This window comes from Vipera ursinii, assembly GCF_947247035.1.
Source record: "Vipera ursinii genome assembly, chromosome: 12".
In the NCBI taxonomy this organism is placed as follows: domain Eukaryota; kingdom Metazoa; phylum Chordata; class Lepidosauria; order Squamata; family Viperidae; genus Vipera; species Vipera ursinii.
This window is the reverse complement of record NC_139525.1, coordinates 14,389,728-14,411,624: the sequence shown is the minus strand read 5'-3', so window position 1 is coordinate 14,411,624 and position 21,897 is coordinate 14,389,728. Positions and strand designations below refer to the sequence as shown.

General features: G+C 42.0%; 2 protein-coding genes across 3 annotated transcripts in view; one reads left to right on the top strand and one right to left on the bottom strand.

The window, feature by feature from the left end:
- The window catches only part of CAPN6 (calpain 6), a gene marked incomplete at its 5' end in the record, with an annotated part of 51,613 nt that extends 48,363 nt beyond the window's left edge, over window positions 1-3,250 (top strand). Inside the window, 2 exons of the mRNA XM_083372323.1 lie at window positions 416-552; window positions 3,039-3,250. Coding sequence (XP_083228449.1) covers window positions 416-552; window positions 3,039-3,218 — 317 coding nt within the window. The 3' untranslated portion in view covers window positions 3,219-3,250. The remainder of the gene's footprint in view (window positions 1-415; window positions 553-3,038) is intronic.
- Window positions 3,251-16,924: 13,674 nt separating this feature from the next.
- PAK3 (p21 (RAC1) activated kinase 3) overlaps window positions 16,925-21,897 on the bottom strand; it is a 32,575-nt gene continuing 27,602 nt past the window's right edge. For both annotated transcript variants that reach the window (XM_083372332.1, XM_083372331.1), the window contains 3 exons: window positions 20,969-21,165; window positions 19,557-19,694; window positions 16,925-17,523 (listed from right to left, as the gene is read on the bottom strand). In XM_083372332.1, coding sequence (XP_083228458.1) covers window positions 17,434-17,523; window positions 19,557-19,694; window positions 20,969-21,165 — 425 coding nt within the window. In that variant the 3' untranslated portion in view covers window positions 16,925-17,433. The remainder of the gene's footprint in view (window positions 17,524-19,556; window positions 19,695-20,968; window positions 21,166-21,897) is intronic.

Sequence of the window (21,897 nt, the reverse complement as noted above, 5' to 3'; positions counted from 1 at the left end):
CAAAGTTACAACGGCAATGGAAAAAGTCGCATGGCCATTTTTCATACTTATAACCGTTGCAGCATCCCTACGGTCATGTGATTTACCTTTGGATGCTTGACAACTGGCTCACATTTATGACGGTGGCAGTATCCCGGGGTCACGTGATCCCCTTTTGCGACTGTCTGACAAGCAAAGTCAAGGAGGAAACCGGATTCACTTAACAACCCTGTTACCAATTTAACAACTGCGGTGATTCCCTTAACAAATGTGGCGAGAAGAGTCATAAAATGGGGCAAAAGGCACTTAACAAAAGTCTCACTGAGCAACGGACATTTTGGGCTCGATTGTGGTCGTAACTTGAGGACTACCTGTAACGGTTTTTATAAAAACCAGGAGTCTCCAAAAATGCTAATCAATAAATGTACTTTTTCAGAAACCAACCATTATATCATTATTAAGTGTGAGAACAGCAAGGTCCAGTCCCCCCCTCAGACGAGCACAGGGACCGCTGTTTTCAACACCCAGGCTGTTTTCTACAAAAGGAAGATTGACAGCCCCATTATTATCCAGGTAAGAGAATCCCTGCAATCTGTATTTGCACCACTGTTATGCTTAATAATATATATTTATTTTTGTAAGGTCCTGCCTCAGCTATCCCCTCAGGAAAGCACAACTCGGGAAACAGGCATTCTTTCAACGAAGATCTTTTACTGAGAGAAAGTGATTGCAGAGAAAAAAGGTTGTATCTGAAGTTCCTGCGCAAAAGCATTAAGCTAAAAGCCCCATTTCTTCAGCCCCCACCCCAATGCCCCAGTCCAACAGGAGCCTATTCTAGAATAGAATAGAATAGAATAGAATAGAATAGAATAGAATAGAATAGAATAGAATAGAATAGAATAGAATAGAATAGAATAGAATAGAATAGAATAGAATAGAATAGAATAGAATAGAATAGAATAGAAATATCTTTAGTGTCATTGTGTAACTCATAACAAAATTAAGTGCTATCCACAGCGCACACTACACACAAGTAAAAACCCCAAATAAGAACATACATTATATACACGTGTCCTTCACATTCTATAAGTGATAACTGGCCATTTCTTTGATGTCTTGTTCTTGCCAGCCGGCAGGAGTTAAAACAGATGGCCCTGACTATTTTTCCCCCTTCCTAATTCCCATGTAGATACATCAGAGCGAAAGTAGAAACAATGCAGAAACATCCTCAATCCACAATAGCACGTGTCCCCCCCACACCGCCGCCTTTGCTAATGGCAGCATTCCAATACAGACCTGACAATCTTATTTATTAAATTTGTTTGCCACCCATCTCACCATGAGGGGAATATTCATTTTATACCAATATGGTGGCATCAACAAGAACTTGGATCAGGACCTGGGGGGCAGGGCAGAGGGGGTATATAGGGAGGAACCCAGATTTAAATCCAGCCTTTGATCTGGAAATACAGGTGATTTAGGATCATCAGCTTCTCCCAACCCAATCTATCCGGCAAGCTGAATTGCAAGAACTGGATATGTCTAGTAGTTGAATGAAAAGAATGACTAGGGATAATAATGACAGCAGTGTTCCGATATTTGAGGCGCTGTCACAAAGGAAGAGGGGGTCAGCGTGTTCTCCAAAGCACCTGAAGGCAGGACAAGAAACAATGGATGGAAACTAATCAAAGAGAGAAGCAAACTAGAACTAAGGAGAAACTTCCTGGCAGTCAGAACAATTAATCAGTGGAACGACTTGTCTTCAGAATTTGTGGGTGCTCCATCACTGGAGGCTTTTGAGAAAGGACTGGACAGCCACTTGTCTGGAATGGTATAGGGTCTTCTGCTTGAGCAAGGGGTTGGACTAGAGGACCTCCAAGGTCCCTTCCAACTCTGTTATTCTGTTATGACACAGCTTCCTAAAACCACACACCAGTATTTAAAGTTTAAACACTGCTGGATTTTTACAAAGCAAAAGGGCAACTACAGTTGTATTTTTACTCTGGGAAATCTGCCAGGAGCAATCTGGCAGCAGCCTCGGTGCTGACAAGGGGAAGAGAGAGTGGAATGCTGCCAGGGTTTTTTTTTTCCTGTTAGTACTGACACCCTGGATGCCCTTTGAGTTAGAATAGTCACTGCAGGCAGTTGCGAGATGGTCTTACAGATTATGTATTTATTTATTTATTTATTTCAATCCCGAAAAATGCAGCAGGCAGCTTCTAAATCCTTTGCCTACATCTTGTATTCTCACCAGAAATTCTCTCCAAACTGCTCACATCCAGAAAGAATACAGACAGTCGTCAGCTTACAAAAGTTCTTTTAGACAGTCGTTGAGACCACTTGGAGGTTTAGCTGTGTCCTCAAGATCACCCAAGTGGTGCAAATGGGTGTGGAGCCTTCTTGGCTGCAGGATGTTTTCGGCCCTGTTCCTTGTAGTCTGCAATGCTTTCTGGAAATCCATTCATACTCCCACACCATTCAAAGGGTGTTCATCCCAACCTCCGAATGGCCTCAACGACTCCCTAAAAGTATGCAAATGACCAGCTGTCTGCAAGGAATATAAATCCTTCCATTCCCCATCATCCAGCCAGAGCTGAAGAAGCTTCTTGGATGAGAAGCGAAATGTCTTCAAAGAAAAATAAGAAAGTCCAGTTGCCTCTTGAAAAAGCACCTTTGGGACAACCATGGCCTGGATGACTGAGGATCTCCATATCCATCCAGAACTGGTGTGTCATTTCTTGCAGGGACTTCTTCCGGTGTTCAAATCTTTTCAAATCACCCATCCATCCACTAATCCCATCGACAAGACGGAAATGATGTTCAGTATTACAGTACAGCTAAATCAAACCAATTACACTCTTAAGGAAACAGTTTTTCAGCCCCCTGGAATTTGGCTAAAAGGATATGCAAGAGAGACAGAGAGGACTCAGAGCAAATTTTGAAGATCTGACCTCTTTTAGATGAGGACTTTTGCACTGGACAATACCCTTATAACTAAGAAAAGGCCTTGTGTAATGACAATAAATAGTAGATTTTTCTTTGCCTTCTCTTCACTTTAGGTCTGGCACAATGCCTTCTTTGACAAATTCCTGGGAGAAGTCCGGCTGTCTGGGTCACCCAGTGACCCTCAGGATGTTCAGAAGTATCAACTTCATGGCCGAGGCCTGCAGGAAGCAGAAGAAGTGCCCGGTCAAATCACTATCAAGATACTTTCTAGCGATGACCTGGTGGAATTATGAGTTGCAGAGGCTGATGGATCCCAAGAGGGAGCAGTGCTGTTAGAATCTCCCCTCTTTGGTTTGTAATCTCTGGGTTGCACATGGACAGTACAAAAATTTGTAAAGGGAGACAGGTGGACAGGATTGTCACCGATGTAATGACCTCCTCTTCCTCCATCCCTCTTTTCAGAGGCCATTTACTCTCCAAATTGTAATCAGCACTAAACGATGGTTCATTTACAACCATATTTACAGCTTTTCAGCCTTTCGGTTAGGAAAATAGGATCATGTCACAGAGCTAACTAGGTTAGCTTCCAAACCCAACTCCTGAATAGCTTCACGCCAGTTTTCTCAGTGGAAGTGGCTTATGGTTTGGGTCAACTGAGTAACTTTTGGGATGAAATACCAGCTTTGTCCCAGATCCTACCAGGACTGCTAAGAAGAGCCCATTGTCTTCTCTGCGTCTTCAGAATCGATGCAGCCAGCCACTGAATAAGAGATGCTATATTTGACGTGTGGTATGACACATCCCACGATGGGAAGTTTAATGTTGCACAATGGACAAATAGCCGTCTGGCCTGTTGGAAAAAATGAGTAGCTTTTCTTCACACAGCTCTGTCTTATACTTGAGTCAAATCATCATCATCACCCCACCACATAAAGGGAAAACTGTTCTTCAGCAGTCACTGTTTTTCTTTCTTTCTGATAGTCCCTGATTTCAGCACCAGTTGGGAGCATCATTGTCCAATGGTGCACTCAGTAAGGGAAGCACCACCCCACAATCTCATGAGGGTTTCACCACAGTTGTTAAGCAAAACATCACGCGGTTGCAATTTTCAACCTAGCTTCCCTGTTGACTACTTGTCAGAAGCCAGCTGGGAAGGTTGGAAATGGCAATCACGTAACCCCGGGATGTTGCACCCCAGCGATCACATGACCCCAGGATGCACAACAGTTCCCAAGTGCCTAAATCACAATCACGTGGTGGTGGGGGCACTGTGATGGTCATAAATGCACAGAGCGGTCATAAATCGCTATTTTCAGCACTGTTGTAACTTTGAATGGTTGTTAAACAAATCATCGTAAGTCGAGAACTGCCTACATATGTAGGACAATAGTTCATTGGGCCTCTTCTGGCATGGGTTCCTACAGTGGGGATATCTTCGAGCAGAGACTCGCCCCAAACATTCTTGCTGATGGGATGAGAGGCAGAAAGAAATCAGGGTTGTTTTAGGGTACCCCAAAGAAGTCTTGTCTCCTCACATTCCAGGGGGTTCTTCAACATCTGGGGCATATTTTAGGGAGATCCTAAAATGGATGAGGATAGAAGGAAAGGTACTGTCATTCCTACCACACCTAAAACTCTAAATAGAAATGGCCTTTGGCTCCACTTGTTGAGAAAGGTATAAAGGTAAAGGTAAAGGTTCCCCCGCACATGCGTGCTAGTCGTTTCCAACTCTAGGGGGTGGTGCTCATCTCCATTTCAAAGCCAAAGAGCCAGCGCTTGTCCGAGGATGTCTCCATGGTCATGTGGCCGGCATGACTAGATGCCAAAGGCGCACAGAACGCTGTTACCTTCCCACCGTAGTGGTCCCTATTTTTCTACTTGCATTTTTACGTGCTTTTGAACTGCTAGGTAGGCAGAAGCTGGGACGAGTAACAGGCGCTCACTCTGTTATGCGGCACTCGGGATTCAACCCGCCAAACTGCCAACCATCTGGTCGACAAGCTCAGCGTCCTAACCCACTGAGGTATAGTTTATTGCAAAGCCAGAACTGAGGATCTCGCACCAAAATCCTTTTCCCCCTCTTAACTGTCTCCCTTTGCCCACCCTCATTTAACCAATCAGGTCCAGGTAAGATATTTTCATAACAGTCCAAGCATAGTTTACTATGCAGCTCCCTCCTTCTTCCAGTTGGGTGACCTTGAAGCAGCATCTCAAGGAGATACAGTACTTACTTTCGTTTCCCCAAGCATTCCCCCATTCCACCGTTCATGGCAGTCTGTCGTCACATAGCAAGGAAGCACAAGTAAGCGTAAGGGAGCAGCTGACAGGACCCGAGCACATCTAACCAGGGAATTTAGTCTGCACTAAATGAAAGGTGTCCTCTTAGTGCCATGACATTTATGGTGGATTCAAGCCAATGCACAGAAAATAATACCTGTACTTTGCACTTTTTGCTCTTGCCAGAGCATTCTATATAGAATGTATGCAATATATTTACACACATGTGTTATATTTTTAATAAACCTATTAAATATATAGAATAATATATTCTGCAATTAGCATCCTCGAGGTAAGCTATGACTATAGGCATTTATGTCGCACTTTTTATAAGTACGAAGCGCATACATTATTCAAGCATTCTTTTTGTGTATTGTATAACAAATGTACTTCTCGTTGTATTGTTTATGCCCACACTGCAGATGGAAGAAAGGGAAAACTGAGGTTGCCTGCTAAGGAAGTACTGTTTGTTTTGATACAGACTCACAATAAAATCTTGAAACCAAATCCAGTGCTGATCCCTTCCTAGGTAGTTGATGGTGGCACTTTGGATTAGATTTTAGATTAGATTTTCACTAGCACGGCATCTGTTCAAAGGATGCTGTGATAGGATTCCAAATTTTGTTACAATTTGTGGTAGCATTTGCCTCCTCCAGAGCTCCCCCTGCATGACTTCACTGCGAGTTAATACTATATATTTAAGAAACCCTCCTCCCAGTATGTCTCTGTTTTAGTTGAGCTTTCAACACACTTGAAATGTTTTGAAATACTGTGTCAAACTTCCCTTGAGTTGATTCTCTTGGGGTCTTAGTCACACACTAATGACTTTTAATTTTCTGACGCAAAAGACCTCTCTCTCTAAGCAAAACAAAAGTGTCAAGCGCAGGAAATCAGGAGCCTAGGTGGTCCAAATGAATATAGATTTATTGTATGCTGATGCTCTCTGCAAGAATCTGAACTACTGGCTTCCGGTTTGCGCATGTGGTGCCGGCGGACATGCGGGAAGAAGCCTCTCCCTGCCATCTGGTCTTTCTTCCTCGGAGAACCCTGAAAAGGGTCAAAAGTCACCCTGGAGGGGTGACCACCATGAAGAGGCTCTCTCTGTGAACCCGGAAAGGTGGTAGCCATCCGTTTGATTCAGAGCAGCTCTTTTGGCCTGAAGAAGAAGAGATCACTAAGCCGCTCCCTGCCGAAAGCCAAAATCACTATCAAGCAGAACGAAGCAATCTGGAGGATTTGGGTGAGACCTTACCTTTCTTACTTCCCTAATTACTTCCCTGTGGGACTTTCCTGAACATCTTTTCTCCCCTTTTTGAAAGATCCGTAACTGCCAACTTGGGGAGTTAAAACCTTAAAGCCTCAAAAGAAATTAAATGGCTAAGCTAATTAACTAAGCAATCTTATTTGTACTTCTGGAATTTTTGGGCCACTAAAAAGTTTTTATTACTTATTTCTGTGGGAATCTACTACCCTATTTACTGCTAAAAATGGATTAATTGGATAAATTAATTAATTGGATAAAAGCCTCATATTAGTCTGGAAAAGGGTTTTACATGCTATTGAGGACATCTTGTGGTGAAACCTAGTATAGCAAGTAAACCTTTTTTTTTTACTCTGAGATCTGGATGTAACAAATTTGTCCTTGACATTAAAGATAAAAATTGGGAACACCTGTCACTGAAAACAATCTTTAGGAATAGTGGAGGTGGACATTTATTGACTTTTATTAAAATACCCTCCACTAAAAGCCTATCTGTAAAATACTAAAGAAATGGAAGAATATATTCCACCACTTGACTATAAACTTATATTTGATACAATTCTGGCAATGACTGCAGAAATGAAAGCCAGATGTAAAGACAAATCTGACAGCATAAACTCACCTAATGAGAGTCTGACTTTAATTGACAAACTGATAACCCAAAAACTAACAGAGGATGAGGAAATCAACAACAAAATAGGGCACTTTAAAGAACAACAAGTACAATCTACTGAGAGCCTTGATGCCCAAACTTTGATTTCACTATAAAACCTACAATTCAACAAACAACAGAAGCTGAAGAAAGCAATACTAAGATGGAGGATTCCAAAGGCCTTAAAATACAGTACATTAAGACTTTAACCAACCAAACAATAAATACAACACCAGACATGACCTCTTACCTACAGTAGGCCAGATGGAACTGAAAGGAGAAGGCCAGATTGAATTAATGGCAACTGTACTATGCCAAACTTGGAGATTGGATTTATTAGAATGAAAAATTGGTAACTGGGTGGTCTCCCTGGATTCAAACAACATGTGTAGGAAGAAAGGGAGACACATTTGAGAAGTTAAAGGCAATGATATGGAAGCCTGCTTGGCACAAAAAGAAAGCTAGAGTTAGATTTTAAAAATGGGGTTTTTTCTGTTGTAAATGTTGGGATTTGTAATAATAAAGCTTACATTTCCTTTTAATGGGCCAAGGGCAACTGTTAAAAGTTATTAACTGATTTTATATTTAGGATCTGGATTTTTAAGAGAATGAAAATTAGCTACTAGAGCATAACTCTGAATTATTTATAGAACTTGGAATGATACAGTAAAACATACTTTAATTATAGATGAATTGCAAAGATGACAAATAGAATATGTTTTTGAAATATAATAAGAATACATTTAAATGAACAATGTATGTATTTCAGATATGATAATTACTATATAATGAAATAGGGGAAATGTGGGTTACCCGAAAATTAAGGTTTTTAGATATTACAGGCTAATTTGGAGCACTGTATTAAAATTAGATAAAACTTAAAAACAGGACATGAATAAGTATACGTGAAAATGTATAGATAATTGTTCAAATTGATTCTGCTACAACCAGAAATGTATTAATTTGATTTTGATATTGTGACTAAGGGAATTGGAGAGGGAATTTTTATTGATTGACCTTGACCTACATACAAAAAAACTTTCTTATTGAACTTTTGATTATCCAATCACCACATTGCTTCATAAACATTTGGATATAAAATTAGAAAATTAATAAAACTTGTTTTTTTTAAAAAAAGAATCTGAACTATTAACAGTCCAAATGATGGTAGATAAAGGTCATGGGATTCAAGGTGGGCTGGACTTAGATCTCTTGTGGGTGCAAAGGGACTCAAGACTGATGACGTGTTTGACCCCTCCCTCGGGCTCAGATTGGTCATCTCCTACAAAAAGTCTGTTACAGGTTAAAGCAAAAATGGAATCAAAACCTTGCACCATTTAGCCTGGCACAGCATTCGCCAAAGGGATCATCAGAGTGTGCACCATCATGGAAATAATTTGTAAAAAGGTGCCATGGAACGTATGGAAGTGCAAACTTAATTTCTGTCCATATCTCTTTAAAGCAGCTGCTATTCTGATCACTCAGCTGTTTACATGAGCTGCCAACCAGAATTATTTTTCCATGTGTGTATATTACAAAGCACACTTTTCGAACTGAATCCAAACCATTGCAATCCTAAAAACTAGCATATTTCTATTTGCTTCCCAGGTTAATCTGAATTATCTCCAAGCGGCAAGAATCTACACATTCCACTTTGAAGCGCTTAAATATCTATAGCTTGAAGTCTCCTACTACTTCCTCAACTGTTCATATCTCATATTGGAAAGATATTTAGGAACTTCTGAGCTAAACTGATACCACTTGATGTCATAATTTACAAAACATTGCTGGTCAAATCATTTTAGGTCTGTATCTTTTCCTAAGAGAGGGGTAGCATCATATTCACAGTATCTCTACAGTATCTTTGTTAAACAACTTTTTTGTAATTTGTTTTGCTGCCCCTCTAAGAGACTAGCATGGAATTTCTGATTCTAGTGCATTCACCTAGCGCGGAGGTATCCAACCTTGGCAACTTTAAGATTTGTGGTCTTCAGCTCCCATAATTCCCCAGCCAGCTGTGCTGATTGGGGAATTCTGGGAGTTGAAGACCACAAATTTTAAAAGCTGTCAAGGTTGGAGACCCCTGGATCTAGTGGACAACTCAGCTCTACATTCCGCTGATATAGTTTATCTAAAGTTAGACAAGAAATGAAGGTTGCTTTCCACCATACTGGCTGCGAATTTCTCATGCCCAGAATATTTTTGTTTCTTTGACCTACGACCAATTTTTTTTTGGAGACTTCCCATATCCAATTGAGTCATGCTCTCTTCTAATCTCTGGGGGGGTGTTTCCACTGTCACTTCAGAATCAGCACCAATCCAACGAAGTCAGGGTGCCTGTTTAAATATTTGCATTCATTTGCTTCTCATCCATTGGTGGGCACAAAAAACCCCAATTCTCTTATCTTATTCCCAAGGCTCAGAGTTGACGTATTTAGTTCTCTCCTGATTGGGTGCGAGGGCTAATCTGAACCAACCTGTACTCTCCTAGTACATTTAAATATGAGCCAGCATTGCTGCAGTCACCAAAAAAGCCAACACGGTGCTAAGCTGCATTAACAGAGGGATGGAATCAAGATCATGTGAAGTGTTGGTGCCACTTTATGTCTTGGTAAGGCCACACTTGGAATACTGCATCCAGTTTTGGTCACCACGGTTTTAAAAAAGATATTGAGACTCTGGAAAGAGTGCAGAGAAGAACAACAGGGATGATTAGGGGGCTGGAGGCTAAAACTGAGGAAGAATGGTTGCAGGAATTGGGTAACCCAACACAGAACTAAGAAATTTCCTGACAGTTAGAACAATTAATCAGTGGAACGGCTGGCCTCCAGAAGCTGTGGGTGCTCCATCACTGGAGGTTTTTGAGAAGAGACTGGACAGCCATTTGTCTGAAATAGTACAGGGGATTGGACTAGAAAACCTTCTAGGTCTCTTCCAACTTTTATTCTGTTATTCTTCTTGCTTCTTTGAATACACATTAATGGTTTCTATGCCAGAGCTAAAGTCTACTTCTTTTGTAGCTTTTGACACTGATCTACAGCAATCCCTGTGTGAATGATACAATCACGTTATAACAATTTACAATGGTTTTTTTTCCAGTTTCTGGCATTTATTTCTGGTTTCTAGCAGATAACACCCATTGGGAAAAATGGTTTTACCTAATGACTACGGTGTACACTTGAGCTGCCACAAAATGTACTTGGCTGTTTTAGCAGTATGGATTTAGATTAGAATAGAATAACAAGAGTTGAAAGGGACCTTGGAGGTCTTGTAATCCAACCCCTTGCTTAGGCAGGAAATCCTATACCATTTTGGGCAAATGGTACATGCTTGTTAATGACATACATGCCTATAAATGAGCAAACGAAACAATTAAGCTGAGTTTGAGTTTTTTTGGTTTTGAGACATTCTTAAATTTAATGAATTGTAGAGCAAATCTACCAAATCTGCATGCTGAAATTCCTTTTCCACGATCCCAAAAATCTAAATATTTGACTAAGGAGATTCTCAGTCATCCAGGTTATTGTCCTAAAGCTGTTTTTTCAAGAGGCAACTTTTTTTTTCCTTGAAGATGTTTCATTTCTCATCCAAGAAGAACCGAAGAAGCTTCCTGGATGAGAAGCGGAACGTCTTCAAGGAAAAACAAGGAAAGTCCAGTTGCCTCTTGAAAAAGCACCTTTGGGATGCAGAATATATTATATGTGGCCACACAGGGGCAGCCTTGTTCTGCTATAATTTCTCATCTCCTCGGTTCCTAAGCCATTTTTTATCCCGGACAACGGAAGCAACAGGAACCTGGCATAGATACATTCAAGACTCAATACATGTTTATCAAATCATATGATTTAAATCAGCAGACTAGCTGCTTCCAATTTCCCCTTTCAACAAAGAATGCTCTATTCCTGTATGTTTCAAGGATCCGGTTTTGGTCGTTTTCAAAGGCGGAATGCAAAAGGTTGCATAACAGAATTTGTAATGCAGTAAAAAGGAAGAGGCGATTTTCCATGATTTTTATTTGAACTTTCTATCTTTTCTCTCAGTTGCTACATCTCCTGGAACGTTTTTTTTTCCAATGGTGCAAAATTATCCTTTTAGCAAGTCCTTTTCTGTACATAACTCAACATTACATCAGCATCTTTAAGTAACAGTAAAGCAGAGTTGGAAAGGGACCTTGGAAGAAGGAGATTCTATACCATTTCAGACAAAGGGCTGTCCAATTTCTTCTTAAAAACCTCCAGTAATGAAGTAGCCACAATTTCCAAAGACAATTTGTTCCATTGATTAATTGTTCTCTCACTGTTAGGAAATTTCTCCTTAGTCCTAGATTGCTTCTCTCCTTGATTAGTTTCCATCCATTGTTTCTTGTTTCCAGCCCCTCAAATATTGGAACGCTGCTATCATGTCACTCCTAGTCCTTCTCTTCGTTAGATTAGACATGCCCAATTCCTACAACCATTCATCATACATTTTATCCCCCAGGCCTCTAATCATCTTTGTTGCTATTCTCTGCTCTTCTTCAAGAGTCTCAGCATCTTGTTTATACGGTGGTGGTGATCAAAATTGGATGCAGTATTCCAAGTATGGACTTAAAGTCTCTTTCCAAAATCATATTAACCATTGTGTGAATTATAGTCTAAAATGCTACTCACACAGGCTTAAGATGTGCTACTTCCATACTGTATAGGTGAAGATCACCCTTGCATGTTGAAGAGTAAATGCAGAGACACACACACACCCCAAAATGGATCCCAGATTCTGGGCCTTTCTTGAAACTGAAAAAGCCCTAAAAGGGGAAGATTCTCTCTAATGAAATAATTATTGTCCTATTTTCCATACTAGATTATTTGCCTTCGAGCACTAGAGTGACAGAGAATGTACAACATCCTGAATGTCAAATCATTTTTGATGCCATTGTTAGTATCAGAGTTGGCTAAGAGCCCGATTTTTTCCCCCCTGCAATAAAAGTCACACCGCAGTCATCCAGCTCAGCACAGCAGGACAAAATTCCTGCAGATAAGGAAGGAAGGAACTGCATGATTTATGCCTAGAGCTGATGGTGGTGGTACCTGTGTCAAGATACTTAGACTTGAGAAGCCTCTAAACGGAGCCTGAAGTACAGATAGTTTTTTGACCCAATGGAAAACCTTCTGTTTTTCAAAACGTTGCTCCAAAGTAAAGATCAACAAAACACTTGAATAGAAAAACTAATGAAGCCTAATCCTTAACAATATGCCGATCAGCCCTAATCTGATTTCAATTATTGATTAGATTCAGAACAATGATTTGGTTTGATCGGGTTTCCAAACTGAACTGCCAGACAAAGTTGATGAAATTCAAATGGCCAAATTACAATTAGAGAAAGATACTCTTAGATCGTCTTTCCTTACTTACCATTACATGGACTGATCCATGCAGTTTTACTAGCAACGTGGTTTATCGTTGCCCGCTTATGAAATGGTTTTTCAACTTCCCAATCTAACATTAAAGCCTTGTTTATTTGTCTGTTTGTCTGTGGTGGATTTTGCTGTACTTTCTGCAGGATGTTTTCTGCCCCATGTCCCTTAACTATTGAACACAGGAGCAGACTGTTGGGGATAACCATATTTCATTGTAATCATCTATTCATAAATCTACATCATGTTGGTCCACTGAGTAATTGGAGCCATAAATTTATCTTCCCAGGGTTGAAGGGCTCATATTTTAGCCATAAGAAGAGCAGGGGGATCCATTTCTGTTATCCAGCCATTAATTTCTATTTAACAGCATAGAGTTGTGCTGATCATAGACATTGATCTGAATTTTTGACAGGGTTTAAGTGTGGCTGTATTAAGACATAGCTGGAATAGACTCCTTCAGTGTGTAGAGATGCTCATGTACTAGGTTGACCTAATTGTGACAGGTTTTTGCAAGGGAGGCAACCTTCCTCAATTAGGCACCACCAGTAAGTGTGTCAAGCATTAAGCCCATGGTTCTGGGATTTGAAGTCCATACATCTCAAAATAGTTAAGATTGGAAAAGACTACTTTATATTCAAAGCAAGGCACAAGTCCTACTATATTTTAGAGTTGCATGGCTTCCTTGCACCATCTAAAAGATATCCTCAATCATGAAGCTGGGAGCCATCACTCAATGCGTTTCTCTAAGAGGAATAACAATTAAGGGCTCCTCCTTAAAAATTGGAGCTTGGGTCCATGCAGATTTGAAGGGTGGGGCTCCATGGAACTTGCAGCACAGCTGTGCTACCTGTTGATTCCACGGCTCTACGCAGCTTATGATTCAGATACACAACAAAGGATGGAACAGCAAAACATGAGATAAAGGGAAATGAAATAAAGCCAACAGAACCATGTGTGCAATATGTGCGATAGATGAGTCTCTGTGGTTAAAAAAAAAAGTCAGAGTAATGCTACGTGAGGGGACTGGAATCCTCCAGATGTTTAAGTTATTGCATATTAACTGCGATATTACTAAGCACAGAAATGCATAAAGGATATTATCAATCAATTTAGCAGCATCGAGTCAACCAGGGAGAAAACAATTACATGGGAGTCTAGTGGTTTGTCTACGGGAGGTAGGAAGCCTGAAATAACAGAATAACAGAGTTGAAAGGCACCTTGGAGGTCTTCTAGTCCAACCCCCGGTTCAAGCAGAAGACCCTGTAGCATTTCAGAGGTTATCCAATCTCTTCTTAAAAATCTCCACTGATGGGCCACCCACAACTTCTGGAGGCAAGACATTCCATGGGTTAATTGTTCTCACTGTTAGGAAGTTTCTCCTTACTTCTAGGTTGCCTCTCTTCTTGATTAGTTTCCATCGTTTCTTGTCTTGCCTTCTGGTGCTTTGGAAAATAGGTTAACTCCCCTCTTCCTTGCGGCAGCCCTTTAGATATTGGAATACTGCTATCACGTTGCCTCTAGTCCTTCTTTTCATTAGATTAGACACATCCAATTCCTGCAACTGTTCCAATGGTTTAGCTTCCAGTCCCCTAATCATCTTTGTTGCTCTTCTCTTTTCAAAATCTCAACACCTTTTTTATAATGTGGTGTCCAAAACAGGATGCAGTACTCCATCTTACTCATTATCCTCCTTTCCAGTCATAGCTGATTTTTTTTAATCCCATTTATATCCCGCCCTTCTCCGAAGACTCAGGTCGGCTTACAATCTAAAGCACAAATCAATGTGCTTAGCAATAGCCTTCATTCTATGTATATGCCTGCTTATTAGTGCTTTGGGGGGGGGGCCCAAGCGGCATTATTACAAAGTCAGCTTAATTGCCCCCAACAATCTGGGTCCTCATTTTACCTACCTCTGAAGGATGGAAGGCTGAGTCAACCTTGAGCCTGGTGGGATGCGAACCTGCACTAATTGCAGGCAGCTGGTGTTACTTAAGGAGGCATTAGCCCACTGCTCCACCAAGGCTCTTAGAGGGATTGAATGTTAAGATGAATTAGAGGGATTGAATGTTAAGATGGGAGCTAGAAGTCAGGGAATTGTCTGAAAAAGTAGGTGGAGGCAAAGATTTCATCTGGGAAGTTAGAGAGCCTGTTAAGAATTTGAGTTTGATGTGAGTTTCAAACCTCAGTGATAACCAATTGATAAAACATACCTGTATTGTTACAATTTGTAAATTGATATCAGGGAGAACTCTGACCATCTCCCAGTTGGATTGGCTATAGGCTAGACCAGTAATTCTCAACCATGGCAATTTTAAGTTGGGTGGACTTCAAGTCCCAGAATTCCACAACCAGCATGCTGGCTGAGGAATTCTGGGACTTGACGTCCACACAGCTTAAGTTTGCTAAGATTGGGAAATGCTGGGCAAAACTGAAAATCATAAAAACAGAAGAAGACCAGGAGACAGCAGGTCCTTAAGACTACTGAGAAATTGCAGAGATGCAGTCATCTGAAGTTCAGCTTGGTTTGAAGGCATCTTGACTTTAAGTTCCCTTGGATTTCACGGTAGCTGAATCAAATAAAAACCCATTTAGATATCTCCACCAAAATTTCAAACAGAAACAAACTCCATGCTCTTTTCCATATTGTCTGTAACAACATCAACAAAAAGAAAAGAATGCTATCATCCAGCACGTGATACTTTTGCCCCAAGGCCGTCAGGGACCATGTCCTAACTGTGTCCAGGTGAAAGCTAAGTTCAACTAGGACCATGTTCAAAGTAACTATTGGATGGACAACTTTTAAATCAGAGAGTGCTACAGTTCTCCCAAATGGTTTTAACATGTGGAGTGTGCAACTGGAACTTCAAGAGGAGATCATGGATCCTGCTTCCATAATGGATGCAGTGATCTCTCGTTTGAAAGTCCACGTCCTACTTCTCACCACCTTCCTTTCACACTCATCCTTCTTAGGAAGATCTGCCCCTCCCCCTCCCTGCATTCATGCCAAACTCAACACGTCTAATACCTGAGGTACAGACCGTCCAACGTTTTCATCTCAGATTAAAGTACAGCAATAACTAAGATGGCCAACTGACCAAGGAAAAGATAACCTGGCCTATTCTACTACTTGAGACCAGACTGACGTGTAGAAACTATCAAGAAATGTTTGCAACGCTTTGGAGAGAAACACAGGGTAGTTAAGATAGCTGGCAAACCAAACATCAACTTATTTTTTAATTGCTCGTGTTTAGGGAAGAAGAAGAAGAAGAAAAAAAAACCATATATGTCCTACTCAGATTGGAAGAAACATCAACACAAATTTGTTTAATCAAAGCTGTTTGCTTCATCAACAGATATTCACAGTAATTGCTAGATTTCAGCAATACAGGGAGTTTAGAAATTCCAGATTCAATGTTTTGCAAGATAAGTCACAGTTCAAACAGGCTTGGAGGGAGGGGTAAAATAACCCCGTCAGATTATGTATTGCTGCATTTTTCTTGCTCTTTGTGGCTGAAGCGTTTCTCTGGCAATGCTCCTCTTCAAACTTTTCTCCTTCCCGAGCTCCTCAAGCATGGGCAGAGGGCTCAGGAAGACCCATCTCACATCAGTTCTCACAGAAATTGGGCAGATGCCTCAGCACGGGTCCCCTTCCCAAATCCCGTTTTAATGGAAAACTTAAAATTCACAGCTGTAAGGGTTGAGGGTTTTTTTTAAAAAATTATTATTATTATTATTTTCAGATTACGATGGGGGTGGGGGTGGGGAGAGAAATCCACTCCACAGATCAAAATCAGCGCAGAGCTTGAACTTAGCTTTCACCTGGACACAGTTAGGCTGATGTCCTAGGTGGAAAACTTTCTTTGCTGCAAGTTCTTCAATTTGGAAGGAGGTTTCTTCCAAGGGATTTGGATTAAGCGCGGGACAACTAAGACAATAAATAGGGAGTGGGTACTGACCCTCCAGATTATGGAATGGAACAGCTCTGGAGAAGAGCCCCAGGAGCTGCTGGAGAAATAGAAGTGCTCAGGATTCTGGAGAAAAAGGACAGGCACCTTGGCCAGATATGAAAGCAGTCCTGCCGTTCCATCCAAAGTTAGCAAAACTCATAGACACAAAAGCACCAATATGCATCGTGACATCATCGCCGTGACGTCAAGGTGAGATCATCAACATAATGACATTGTTCTCCTTTAGGCTCTCAGGACCGCAATGCTCTCCGTTTCCTCCATTCCAAAGGATAACCCCAACCCACCCCGCAAGAGGATGCTGTGATTGATCAGCTTCTCGGTTTATTGTCATCGTCACCACCACCACCCACCACCACCACTGGCATTATGATTTTTTTCTTTTCCTTCTTCTTCTTTTTCCGGTGAAATAAAGCAAGCCTTCCATTGCGATTCTCCTCCTCTTAAAGATCAAGCCAGCTGACCGGGAGCTGGTGAACACACTTTGGGATTCTTCCTGGTAAGGTGAAGCAGAAAGAGGATCGTTCTTCTCTTTCGGAAAGCCAAACCCCCCCCCCAAAAAAAAAGAAAAAGAAAAAGGAGAGCTGTTTTGGGTGGGTGGGTGTGTGTGTCACCACTACTGTCCCAGTTGAGTTGACTCATGCAGTGCCGTGGTGCCCTGGAAACACCCCAGGTAGCAAAAGAAATTTCTCATCTAGCTTCTTTTCCAAAAGCTTCCGGTCACCTTAGAAAATAAGTTAAGGGATTCTCAGAATGGAAAGAAGAGATGCCAAGGGTGGTGTCTCCTCAAGGGCAGCGGGACTGGTCGCTCCCCGCTTCCCTTCCCCCATTGACAGTGACAACGTCGCTCATCGCCTGCCCGTCCGACTGCAGGAGAGTCCAAAGTGTGACAGCGTTGGTTGGGTCTGATGTTCAGTCCGGCCAAAACAAGACCGGGCCTGGTGCTATTCTGAGAGGCTAGCGGCTACTGTTCTTTATAGCTTCCTTTGCGGCAATAATCAGAGGGGTCAGGCTGGACAGCGGCTTGGCCAGTTTTAAAAACGGGTGCTGGAAGGAAGAAGAAAAGAATTGATCCCTTTAGAAATTGTGACGGGGAGACAGGTGGGTAAATTCTTGATTTGCGTAGCGAACGGCATTGTGACATTAGCCAAGAGACCACAACGCTAATGCAGGAGACAGCTAGTCCTTGGACTTACCATCACAGCTGAGCCCCAAATTTCTCTTGTTAAGCGAGGCATGGGTTAAGTGAGTTTTGCCCCATGTTACAACCTTCCTAGCCACCGTTGTTCAGTGAATCACTGCAGTGGACGAGTTAGTAACCCGGTTGTTAAGTGAACCTGGCTTCCCCATTGACGTTGCTTGTCAGGAGGGTCGCAAAAGGGGGATCCCTTGACCTTGGGAGACAGCCACTGTCATAAATGTGAACCAGTTGCCAAGCATCTGAATTTGGATCACAAGGACCATGGGGATGCTGCAAAGGTCGTCAGTGTGAAAAAACTCTCAAAAGTCACATCTTTCAGTGTCGTCGTAACTTTGAACAGTCATTAAATGAACTGTTGTAAGTCGAGGATTAGTGCAGCAGTTTGGCTGCCAGTTTACTAGCTCTGTTTTTGTATAGGCTAGTGCGCTTCCTGAGGTGCAGCCCACGAGGGTGAGCTAACGTTGCATCAGAAAGAAAGACTCGTTCTCACTACGAAGCGGTGTATAAGTCTAAGTGCGATTGGTACTACTAACAGTTGGGAAACCAGCCAAGAAGAATGGGTCTAGAGCAAGGGTAGGCAACCTTGGCTCTTTTATGACTCATGGACTTCAACTCCCAGAATTCCTGAGCCAACATGGCTCAGCTTGGAAACCTCTGCCTTTCCCCTCAGCATGGCTGGCTCAGGAATTCTGGGAGTTGAAGTCCACGAGTCATAAAGCGGCCCAGGCCTAGACCAGGGCTAGGTAACCTTGGCTCTTTTATGACTGGTGGACTTCCAACTCCCAGAATTCCTGAGCCAACATGGCTCAGCTTGGAAACCTCTGCCTTTCCCCTCAGCGTGGCTGGTTCAGGAATTCTGGGAGTTGAAGTCCACGAGTCATAAAGCGGCCCAGGCCTAGACCAGGGCTAGGTAACCTTGGCTCTTTTATGACTGGTGGACTTCCAACTCCCAGAATTCCTGAGCCAACATGGCTCAGCTTGGAAACCTCTGCCTTTCCCCTCAGCGTGGCTGGTTCAGGAATTCTGGGAGTTGAAGTCCATGAGTCATAAAAGAGCCAAGGTTGCCTACCCCTGCCTTAGAAATATGGACTTCAACTCCCAGAATTCCTGAGCCAGCATGGCTCAGTTTGGAAACCTCTGCCTTTCCCCTCAGCATGGCTGGCTCAGGAATTCTGGGAGTTGAAGTCCACGAGTCATAAAAGGGCCAAGGTTGCCTACCCCTGGTCTAGAGGTATTCAGATTTATGTTTTTTCTCCCTAGCATGCAAGGGGGATTTTGGAAGGAAGGGTTCATCTGATGCAAATCACACCCAGAGACATATACAACTTACAGCTGCGCCACAATTGGATTAGATTCAAAGGTGATCAAATCAGCCCTTCAAAGAGAGCTCGTGAATCCATAAATTGACTGGAGATATCAAACTGAAACAGTGTGGAGGCTGAATGGACATTTATGCACAGTCTACACCCCCTTGTGACAAAAGCTCAAATCAGATTGATAGGAGATCAATTTGCAAATTAAAATTAAAACAAATCAAGCTGGAAGGCAAACATGACTTAGCTCCTCTGACAGCCTCATCCATCCAGTTCTCATATTTTTCCAAACTCAGCGCAATTGCCTTCCTCTGTCCAGGTCCCCACATAAAACCAATGTTGCAAGGTCATAAAAAAAACAATCAAGATGGCCATTGCAACCAAGTTGTCTTGACCTTTTAATCTTTCCCCCTTTCTCCATGGAACCCCTGATGTATCAAATCTGAGTAACCATGCAAAGGGGCAAAATGTACAAGTACCTTGTCTTGTCATGCTGCGTTCTCAGAGAGAATCTCCAGAAGAGCTATGCTTCATCAAAAAAAGATGAAGATTTTGTCTTTATTTACCTGTAAGAGTTCTTTTGCAGACCCTCGCCTGTCAACATCCATCTCAAGGCAGTGATTCAAAAAGTCCCGGAAAACAACAGAAAGTCTTTCGGGATTCTGGAGTTCTGGTGTCCCATTGGTAGCTATCAAATACAAGGCCTATGAGATAAAATAACCAATTGAATCAATCCCATCAAGGCAACTGTTCTACCTCCTCTTTTTATTTAGGCAGATGTTCCAATGCTCCTCATCACACCCATATTCTTCTCTTAGAAACCCATAAAAGCAAAATGCACAATCCCAACTGGGAGCAGAATTCCTCTTGCTAAGCAAGAATATTGTTGATTATTGCACCTGGTTTTATTACCTTGTTTGGCACTGTTCTTAAGTGAACCACTGCAGCTGTTACGTCAGTCATGCAGATGTTAAGCAAATCTAGCTTTACCCATTGACCTTTGTTGTGGGAAGTCAGCAGGGAAGGTCACAAAAAGCAACTGTGTGCCTTTAGGATGCTGCAACCATCATAAATACATGCCAGTTGCCAAGCACTCAGTTCTGATTATGGGACTGTGGGGATGCTGCAACGTCTTTAAATGTGAGGTCATAAGTTGTAAGTCACTTTTTCAATGCTGTTGCAACTTTGAGTGGGTATTAAGCCAATGACTTAAGTTGAGGGCTATCTGTCCAGTCAATGTAATTTTAAGAAGGGCTCAAACGGGTGAGCGTTAATTTATCAGAGGAAGCCAGGTTTTTCTGTGCAGAGCTTCAAAAGGGGGAAGGGGTTGTTTTGTCAGAGTTTTGACCAAAATATCCCTGTTTCGGTCAATTGATCAAAGGACTTCTATTTTCTGCAATAAGAAAAGAGAGTTCCAGCCATCTCGTGGAACCAATTTCTTGACATGGCTTACCTGAAAGGGTTGACATCAATTTTGAAAGTCTAACAGAGTTCTCTCTCTCCCTGCGCCCTTTGTACGCAAGAGAATCAAGATGGGACAATCTTGAGTCTCTTTCTCACCCACTCCTTTCTTTCTGAGAGCTAAGCTGGTATTTACATAACCCTGAAGAAGGAATGCATGGGCTGTTATCTCAGTACACTTCTACATTAGGAAAAAAACTGCAGGAGAAATTGTCCCCACTGCCTTTTTCTAGGACACACAGCTAAGTAGTCTGTCCTACTTAGTCCATGAGTTGACTGTGGGATGGTCTCCATCCAAATGTACAGTCCATGAATTTCACCACACTCTCATGTTTTGGAAGGACTCAAACACAACAATGTAGAACGGGTCTTCAAACCCGGCCCTTTTATGACTTGTGGACTTCAACTCCCAGACTTCCTCAGCCAGCATGCCTGGCTGAGGAATTCTGGGAGTTGAAGTCCACAAGTCATGAAAGGGCCAAGTTTGAAGACCCCTGGTGTAGAATGTTGATCTTACCCTGAGAGGATTTTCATTGAGATACGGAGGTTCTCCTTCTACCATTTCTATTGCCATGATTCCTAAAGACCAAATGTCCACTTTGGGGCCATATGCTTTCCTTGTGACCACTTCAGGAGCCATCCAGTAAGGCGTCCCCACCATTGTACTCCGCTTACTCTGTTCAGGAGTTATCTGAGCACAAAAGCCAAAATCAGCTGCAGGTAACAGAAAATAAAAATGATTACTGTAGAAACCATCCTGGTCACAGAACATAGAACATAAAATAACAGAGTTGGAAGGGACCTTGGAGGTCATCTAGTCCAGTCCCCTGCTCAGGCAGGAAACCCTACATCATTTCGGACAAATGGCTGTCTAGTCTCTTCTTAAAAACTTCCAGTGTTGGAGCATTCACAGCTTCTGGAGGCAGGTTGTTCCACTGCTTAATTGTTCTGACTGTCAGGAAGTTTCTCCTTAGTTCTAGGTTGCTTCTCTTCTTCATTAGTTTACATCCGTTGCTTCTTGTCCTACTACAGTTTGGAATAATCTGCCCTTTGGACTGAGGGTAGATGTCCCTTGCTTTTTTTTCTTTACGAAAGATGCTGAAAATAGTTGTTCAGTTTATTGTCTATAGAGATTTTCAATCATCCAGGTCATGATTGTCCCAAAAGTCCCCCCCCAAAAAAAGCAACTGAACTTGCTTAGCTTATTTGCTTTGAAAACATTTCACTTCTCACCCAAGAAGCTTCTTGGAATGAGAAGCAAAACGTTTCCAAAGAAAACAAACCATGAAATTAAAGTAGCTTTTTTTGAAAAAAGTACCTTTGGGAGATTTCAGTCTATTAGTTCGGCCCTCCATAAAAGTCCCAGTTTCTCAGATGGCCCCTTGGGAGAATTAATTGCCCACACCTGCCTTATGGTGTTGCATGATGCCTAAAAGTGACGACTGC